General features: G+C 37.3%; 1 protein-coding gene across 1 annotated transcript in view; it reads left to right on the top strand.

The window, feature by feature from the left end:
* Positions 1–9,417, top strand: part of LOC102887189 (cytochrome b-245 heavy chain) — a 33,217-nt gene that overhangs the window by 18,403 nt on the left and 5,397 nt on the right. Inside the window, exons 7-11 of the mRNA XM_006918263.2 lie at positions 1,116–1,245; positions 3,451–3,543; positions 6,006–6,259; positions 7,117–7,279; positions 8,508–8,654. Of these exons, the coding sequence (XP_006918325.1) occupies positions 1,116–1,245; positions 3,451–3,543; positions 6,006–6,259; positions 7,117–7,279; positions 8,508–8,654 (787 nt within the window). The remainder of the gene's footprint in view (positions 1–1,115; positions 1,246–3,450; positions 3,544–6,005; positions 6,260–7,116; positions 7,280–8,507; positions 8,655–9,417) is intronic.

Genomic DNA, 9,417 nt, shown 5'->3' with positions numbered 1-9,417 from the left:
AGTTTCAAGTGGAGAGAGCTGAAGACATCTCTCACTCCGCCATGTTTCCAAAAAACATGTAAATGACAGTATTTTATCTTTTCTTGTGGCTGAATAATATTCCATTGGATATATGTACCATATCTTCTTTATCTAATCACTTATTGATGGACACTTTGATTGTTTCCATGTTTGGCCACTGTGAATAATGCTGCCATTAACATCAGGGTGCATATATCTTTGCAGATAAATGTTTTCAAGTTCTTGGGGTAAATATCCAGAATAAGGATTGCTGAGTCATATGGTAATTCTATTCTTAGTTTTTTAAGGAACCTCGATATTGTTTCCATAGTTCTGTACAAATTTACATTCCCACCAGCAGTGTATGAGGGTTCCTTTTTCCTCACAACCTCTCCAACGCTTATTATTATTTGTCTTGTTGATAACAGCCATTCTTCCAGGTGTGAAGTAGTACCTCATTGTGGTTTTGATTTGATTTTCCCTAATAGCTAGTAAAGTTGAACATCTTTTCATATGTCTGTTGGCCACTTATGTCTTCTTAGGAGAAGTGTCTGTTCAGGTCCTCTGCCCATTTTTTAATTGGACTATGTTTTTTGTTGTTGTTGAGTTGTATGAGTTCTTTGTATATTTTGGATTTTAGCCCCTTATCAGAGGCGTTATTTGCAAATATTTTCTCCTATTCAGAAGTTTACCTCTTCGTCTTGTTGATGGTTTCTGCTGCTAATTTGTAAAAAGACACTGTATGGGCTAGCAGTTGCTTTGTTAGGTTTGCAGTTTTCCTGTTTTTGTATGTTTGTTTATAAATGAAAATAATTCTTGAAACAGAAAAACAAATGCTCCCTTTAAGAAAACATGCATTGACGATCCAAAACTTACCCTCTGTAATATTACATATAAATATTCTTTGTGCCACTGTACATATTTCTTTTCTATTGCTGAAGATCACACATTTTCTTTTCCTTTCTCTAATCTATTTGGAGGGAACAATAAGGTATAACTTCTTAATAAAAAGTATGGAACTCATGCCTAAATACTTAAAATATTACCAGAATCTCAAAAAATTTTTTGCTTTATTTCTTGGTACTAAATGATCTGGACTTACATTTTTTTCCCAGGCGAATTGTACGTGGGCAGACCCCAGAGAGTTTGCTGGAGCACGTACCAAAACACTGTTATCAAAACATCTCAGATTGGGGAAAAATAAAGGAATGCCCAGTCCCGCAGTTCTATGGAAATCCTCCTATGGTATGTACAATTCATTGTTGCTATTACAGTTTCGTTAACAAAATCTTCAAACTATGTCTATGAAATACATATAAATGTCATAGAGTTGTCCATCACAAATCTCATGGAACTGCTAGAATGTTTTAAGTATGTACTTTTTCCTGCTACACTTATTGTCTAGAATTATTTCTTAAAGAGTAAGCTTTGCATTGGTCTTTTATGAATATCTTGATGTAAAACTCGGAAAAGAACTGTTTTTGAAAATGCTGTTTGGGTTCAAGAAGTTTCATCCCTTCTCTTCTGGATGAGGGCCACAATAATACCAGTTAATGGTTTTCAGAGGGATTCCTTCATAAGCTGAGTTGGATAGCTCAGATGATCATCTTTAAGGAGCTAGGAGTCTCTTCAAATATCAGGAAGTAAGACTTTCTATACAGCTTTCACAGCTGGGAAGAAAATTGGCGAGGTGACACATAGGGTTGCCTTTAGGCATCAGCAGGTCCAGTCTATGGGGCATAAAAGAGGTTGGACAGCCAGATTTACATCAATACCTAATGACACTACGTGGTAGAGCAGGAGTGTGGTAAGGGTGACCAAGGGAAAAAACATGCTGCAATATTTACCGTCTTCAGTTGAGAGCTTCAAAGAGCTCCATTTTGGGTATTCACAACATCTCTGCTCCATAGAGTGAGAAGTGGACCCTGTGATAGCCATATACTTTCCCCACTTGGCAAGCAGGATACTTTATTGGTTATCAAGCTAGCCATTGGTATAAAACTAGTCAAAAATCAATATTTGTACAGGGCTTCTGAACAGAATTAGTATATTTTCATTAAGCAGTGTATAATACAAAGGTAAAATTTCCATCCCATTTTCTCCTTTTCCCCTCCTACTCTCCTAACATAGAAGTACTCTTCCTCTAGACACAACATGATATCTGAGGACTTAACATCTTTAAGCATCCTTGTTCATTAATGAAAGAAACCAGACATGTCAGTGACCTGTCCCCACTACATGCAGATATCAACAGAAACGATAAAAAGGGAACTATATTTCAGGTTGTCATATGGTCAAGGAGAAAGCACATTTCCTCGAAGACGGCTGGAGTCAGAGTACTACTACCTTAACAGGCATCTACCTCAAAGGAGCTTCTGGGTTTAGGGGGATATCAGAGGCAATGTCAAAGACTTGGCTCCATTCAGTGGGGCCCCATGGTGGCACCCAGGAAATAGATGAATGATTCCACACTATTTTAAAAACCCGTACCATGAGAACAAAGGCCACTAGCAGAACATTACTGACTCTGGGGGCAGATATTCTTCAACTTTGGCTGGAGATGGAGACATTTAAGTGATATTATCTTCTAAAATTCTTTGCTACTTCAGGTATTAACCTAGATGCTCTCAAGTTCCAATAAGTTTCTTAAAAAAGTTAATAGAAAGATCATATGTGAGACTATGAGTAGTACTTCATGCTTTTTTTTCCTTCTTGGAATCCATTCTAGAGTGTCATCTTTTAGATGATATTGCATTCTAAGATTCTTTGATACTTCAGATATGAAACTAGGAACTTAACTGGCTGTTTTGCCTAAATGTATTTATGTAGCCAACAATGCTACAAGGTAACTCCAGTGTTCTGAAACACCACGGATTCTGACAAGAGGTGAATCTGCAGAAATCTGAAAATCGTTGGGTTTGCCCCTATTCGGCAAATGCATTGCATAGCTCTTAGAACTTACCAGGATATTGGAGAAACAGCTACATTCTTACATAAAATTTCTCTTCTTGCAAAAGAATAAACTTTGACTACATAACAATTGAAAGCAATTGCAGTGTTGCATTAAAAATATGGTGTTGCTGAAATGATATCCTTTATAGAAATGGTAATTCTGAAACCAACCTTGCTCTGCTGTGGGGTTATTGCAACTGCTGTTGCAACACTAGGAGGAAATCCCATTCTTGAGGGCAGTTCCTCTTGGGAAAGTTTCATACTGTAGATAAAGTTCCCTAATGTGGGCAAAGAGAATGTTCATTTCTACTGGCTCAAAACTTTATTTTAATTTTAGATATTTTTCATACATTCTGTGATAGAAGAAATTTACCAATCTGATATCAAATATTTAAACAAGCCTACAAAGATTATGTTGACTTCTAAAATGTTTTGTCCCTGTGAATAAAATGTTCACCCCTTAACACATCCTTTTCCCATTTTTTGCTCTAATTACAGACTTGGAAATGGATAGTGGGTCCCATGTTCCTATATCTCTGTGAGAGGTTGGTACGGTTTTGGCGATCTCAACAGAAAGTGGTCATCACCAAGGTATTGGATGGTTTAGGAATTTCTAATAGTATCTAACTATGTCACGAACAAATCTATCCAAGTTCTCTATACCATTGATCAGAGTTCTCTTTTACTCAGTTTCTTTTGATTAAATTTAGAGCAGAGAGATGACCCACAGTTGATTTCAATGTACTTAGCTTGGTAATCAGATGGTTGGGCCTTTAAACTGGGGAAACTAGAAGTTAACATTTTTCTGTTAAAAAATGAACCTAAATGTTTTGTGTAAATGAACATGTTGTGTGTGTGTATAGAAGGGAAAGATGTAGAGTGATAATGTGATTAGTTAATAAAGGAGACACAAGAAGTGAGTCCAAAAGGACATACATTGAGCCTTAAAATATTCAGATGCCAAAAGAACCAGGGAACCAAGGGCAGGTCTGATTGAGGTTGAAATAGTTTCCCATGTCCCCTTTACCTCCTTTTCTGTGCTTTGTATGTAATTGTAGAATATCAGAGTTAAAGTGTCCAAAGTCTCACACAAGTTAGTAACTAAACTGCATCTAGAATTGAGTCTCCTAGCTCTAATTATATAGTGGCTTTTCTCCCAACATTTCTATGCTACTTTTCATCAAATAAATAAACATTCAACTAAACGAACATTCAACTAAACAAATAGAAATAGAAACTTCCTGTTATAGTTTCAGGAAACATCAGACAAGACTATTTTTATCAAATAAAATTTAATTTAATTCAATTTAGTTCAAAAAGTAATTGCCATAAGCCTATTATGGATTATTTTTGCAAAACACACAAATTCTTCCTGTCCTCCACCCTAACTTTTCTTTCTTGGCATCTATGGAAGGTCATAGTAAAGATAGTCCAGCTGGCATTGGAAATCTTGAAATATAGGAAGCTATAACAGTTCTCCTTTTATGATACTTGTATTGTACTGTAAGAAAAATTCCACAGATCAGCAAAAAGAACTACCACAAAAAGTCCCCGACTAACTGACTAACCAGACAAGTGTTTCCCTTACATACGTTTCTAAGGAAAACTTGTTTTAGATACTAATTTTCTTCTCATATAAACACACATAAGAAATAAGATGTTACCCTAAAGTATTCCAGTGATAATGCTGTTCCATTGTACATGTTATTAAATTCAATCCCAATTTTTGCCTATGGTAGCAAGATTGCAATATGGTAAAAATTAGTTTTGCCATGCAAAATTGCAACATAGTTTGGCAAAATACAAAGTATGGAAAATATAATTTTCAAAATAATTTTGATAAATTTTTATTTTGTTTTCAAAATGAAGCTTCACAATTTCTTATTTCAATGATGAAGGGAAGCTGGTTACAGCTTTATCATATAAAATATATTTAAATTACAAGTTTTGGAAATATTTGGCAATTTTCCTTAAAAGAACTTCCCATTCTACTCCTCCTCACTGGTGAAAATTTAAGCAATATCAGTCAACATTAGGAAACTGCTATTATTATTTTTTTCTGTTGAATTTTATTTCCTTTTATATCCCTTTGGTTTTAGTTGTACATATGAAGTCCTAGGTGTCTCGGGCATTGTCCAAGAAATAGTATATTACTTTCCGTATTGAAATAACAGCTTTTTATTGTGTTCTATTTTTTAAAATTAGTTACCAACTCACCAGTTAATGGACATTTGTACTGTTTCTAATTTTCTGTTATTATAAACAAAGATGTTATCAACATCCATGTACATGGATGGATGGCAATGTGTGGGTAGGGCCTGGCTTTGGGAGAGATGGGTGGTGTATTCCCCAAATAGGGAGAAATGTAGAAGCAATGCATGGAATCAGACAGGTTCGAGGCATGACACAGGACAAAGGCAGATCAGCACAGTTAGCCTTGGTTTGGGAAATGTTGCTGTATAATTATCCAGTGGGGTCTCCTTCTTCTGTTCAGCTGCTAATGCTCTTGATCATCCCCTGAGGAGACAGGAAGATTGAGCAGGAAACCAACTTCTTCCTGTTTCTAGCACCTGCTTTAACTTTTTAGAGAAAAAAAGTATGACAGTAGGCTGGTGTCTTAGGTTGGATTCCCTGGCAAAGACTCTGAGACAGAGAACTGCATGCAGAAGGTTTAGTGGGGGCATTTTCTCAGAACCTGTCAAAGAAAAGGAAAGGAAGGCTGGGGAGAGGAAAAAGCTGACCCTCAATGCAACTGTAGCCTCAGATGACCCTGCAGGGAGTACTGGAGTTAGGGTGGCCCCTTGGAGTTGTCCCAAATTGAGGAGAGGAGCCAGACCTTTGTATCCTTGCATTAGCTCATTATCGGCCATGGGCTACAGCCTAGGGTAATTCCTAGTGAGAGACACATCTGCTGGTGAAACCACTGTGTTGGTCTTGAAGAAAGGACATGGGTGGAGCATCTTAGCACAGCTTTTTATCCACATGAACAGTAAAAAGACAAGTTTGGGGGGAAAGTATAAGTGTAGTTTCCAGAGACATGTTTTGTTCCATAGGTGGTCACTCACCCCTTCAAAACAATCGAGCTACAGATGAAGAAGAAGGGATTCAAGATGGAGGTGGGACAGTACATTTTTGTCAAGTGTCCCAAAGTATCCAGACTGGAGTGGCACCCTTTTACACTGACCTCTGCCCCTGAGGAAGATTTCTTTAGTATCCATATCCGCATTGTTGGGGACTGGACAGAGGGACTGTTCAATGCTTGTGGCTGTGATAAGCAGGAGTTTCAAGATGCCTGGAAACTACCTAAGTAAGTACAAAGGACATATTACAAAGATGTATGAGTTCAGGAAAAATGTCACTAAATAGCTCCTTTTCTTCCATCTCTCACTGTCTTCTGAGTCTGACAAAACACATAGGTTCTACAAATTTATGTAGCTATCTCTGTGTTCCCCCATTTTATGTGTGTAGTGTGTACATATATTTATAAATCTTATGTGAAATAAAAAATATTTGAATCAGATATTAATAACAAATATTCCCAAATTCCTTTTACTATATAAGGATCATGGCCAAGGTATATTAACTTTCCTAACAAACAAAATTATAGTGTATCAAATATATTCTTAAAATTTAATTGGTATATGTTATTTGAGTATAAACGTCATATACTGTTCACTTGGCCTCCTTCTTACATGCTTAACATGGTGTCAGGCACTTAGTGGATGCCGAAGAAAAATTTATTGAATAACTCAATGAATAGACAAATGAAAAGTCAAGATAGTCAATCTACAAGATGTTTTGATGTAGAAATCTCTCACTTTACTTCAAAGTGCAATGTAAGCAGAAATTTCAAGTGTGGGATGCCCTGGCAAGAAATGCAGGTGTATGTGTGTGGGGGGGGGGGGGAAGGAGAAGGGGAGATGAATACAATACCCTTGAGAGTTAAGAAATATTTTCAGTTAACTAAAAATTCCTCTTTGTACTTCTAACCCCAATGTTGACACTAAGTTGGTTACCTGAAAGCTATTTCATAGAAGAAAGTGCCCCATAGATACCTTGTCCTGGTTTGAAGTGACATATTGCACACCCCCAGTAATAATGTGTGCCCCATCCTACTTTGAAGAGCAAGATATCTCTGTAACCATCTCCCATGTTTCCCTCCAGGATAGCGGTTGACGGACCCTTTGGCACAGCCAGTGAAGATGTGTTCAGTTATGAGGTGGTGATGTTAGTGGGAGCAGGGATTGGGGTCACGCCCTTCGCATCCATTCTCAAGTCAGTCTGGTACAAATATTGCAATAATGCCACCAATCTGAGGCTCAAAAAGGTAGGTTCCTTCATTTTTCAGAGGGCTTGGAGCAGCTATTACACTCTGCCAAGTGAAGCCTGAGAGAGCCTTTGTGGTTGAGGCTGGCAGAGACCAAGGAAAGGAAAGCCAGGTTTAGGCAGGTCCAGAGAGGCAAGCTTCTCTTAAAAGGGCTATTTGATAAGTTAAATGTGCTTCTATATAAACAGGCCCATTAATAAAAGTAATATACTGTATTTGTATATTACTATATAGTATAGAATATTGTAAGAGATTCAAAACAAAGTTAAGATAGAAAGTATTCACAACCCCAATCCAATAGCTATCCTTTTTTGTATATTCTCTTTCAATATTTTCTCATGTTTACTCATTTTTAGAAAGTTATAAATATTGAGTAGGTACATATTCATGTCCTGTTTTTCTAAAAACGTAGTGTTTTTCAGTGTTGTTACAGACTTTATAACGATCAGGTTTAATGATTCCTTCATGTTCTATTGAGAGAGTATAGAATAATTTTTCTATCATCCTAGGTTAGATATCAAGATTGATTTTATTTCTAGCTCCTCACCAATACTTTTGTTGGAGGAGGAAGGCAGGTAACATGTACTTTCTTGGAACTGTTACTTTCTTAAGGATATATCCTCAGAATAAATTCCCGGTGAGATTGGGGGAGGTTTCCCATGTAAATTTTGTTTCATTGTCTGATGAAGGACATCTTTAGTAAAATTTGAGACATTCTAATAACTGTAGCGATAACCTCTAATAGGGACACTGAGCTGACTTTGACTTTTCATTCTCTCCTTTTTCTCTTTTCTATATGGAGGAGGTATGGCAAGAACTACTTTTTTCCCCCCTAGTAACTAAGGAATGTCTAGCAGTGGTGGACAGGGAAGTAATCCTGTGGTAGCCACTGCTAGTCTAGATTCTGGTGGCCTTTCTGAGAAGAGGTACAAAGGAAGCCAGGGATTCTGGGAGGGCAAGAGCAGACCCAGAAAGAAAGTGGTAGGCTAATGTTTTTTTAAACTATGTATTTCTGAGGCCAAGCTATTTATTTACTACCCTGCCAGTATGAAGGCAAGAACAGACTCATGAGAACTGGCTCATCAAATGTCCAGAGGTTTCTAAAAACCTCTTTCTAGACCTTCTGAGCAGCAGGGAAAAATTGAGGGGAGGGAAGAAATCTCTATCTATGTCAATGCTAATGGGTCTTATTTAATATAATCTGCTTCATGATCCATCCCTCTTTCAGATCTACTTCTACTGGCTATGTCGGGACACACATGCCTTTGAATGGTTTGCAGACTTGCTGCAGCTGCTGGAGACCCAGATGCAGGAAAGAAACAATGCCGACTTCCTCAGCTATAATATCTACCTCACCGGCTGGGATGAATCTCAGGTGAGGGCAGGATCCCAAATCTCAGGTCCTTCCCATAGTGCTCAGAGCTTACTAACTTCCTCTTGGTTATTGGAGTGTCTGTACATTGTTTTTACCAAGAACAGTTGATTGACTCAGGTGATCTGTCCCATTTACTCTCACTCAATATTACCATGTGTTCAGATTGTTGAGACTAGATTTAAAGTTGGTGTCTGTAGAACAGATCACCTAAGGAGCCACAAAGGATAAAAGCCATGACTTTGACCTTATTAAAGCAATGTTCCCATGAGGGATCTTGAACCAGGTGGACAAGACGATCCACTGCGTAATGAGAAGAGAGTATTAGCTTGCTTGCTTTCTCTCTCTCTCTTTTTATATATATGCATACACACACACACACACACACACACACCGTATATCCCTTTAATTTTATGTTTATATGTGTTTTATAATGTACACAATACATTTAAGAAGAAGTATCAAATACTATATAACCGCTCAGAGTTATTAAGCATATACCGTGTGCCAGGTATTGTTGCTAGTGTTTATATAGATTATATGATTCAATCCTCACAACAACTCTAGGAAGTAATCACTATTATTATCCACATTTCACAGATGAGGAAGTCAAGGCCCAGAAAAAGTTAGATCATTTGTCTAAGAGCGTCCAAATAGTAAGTGGCAGAGTCAGAATGCTCCAGAGCCGTACTCTTAGCAACTCCCAATAGTTCAAAATTATCATTTGTAAATAAATCAAATATATGTAATGAAGGGTATATATATA

Source organism: Pteropus alecto, unplaced genomic scaffold (assembly GCF_000325575.1).
Source record: "Pteropus alecto unplaced genomic scaffold, ASM32557v1 scaffold28, whole genome shotgun sequence".
In the NCBI taxonomy this organism is placed as follows: domain Eukaryota; kingdom Metazoa; phylum Chordata; class Mammalia; order Chiroptera; family Pteropodidae; genus Pteropus; species Pteropus alecto.
Note: the sequence above shows the minus strand (reverse complement) of the source record. Positions and strands in the feature narration are given on the sequence as shown.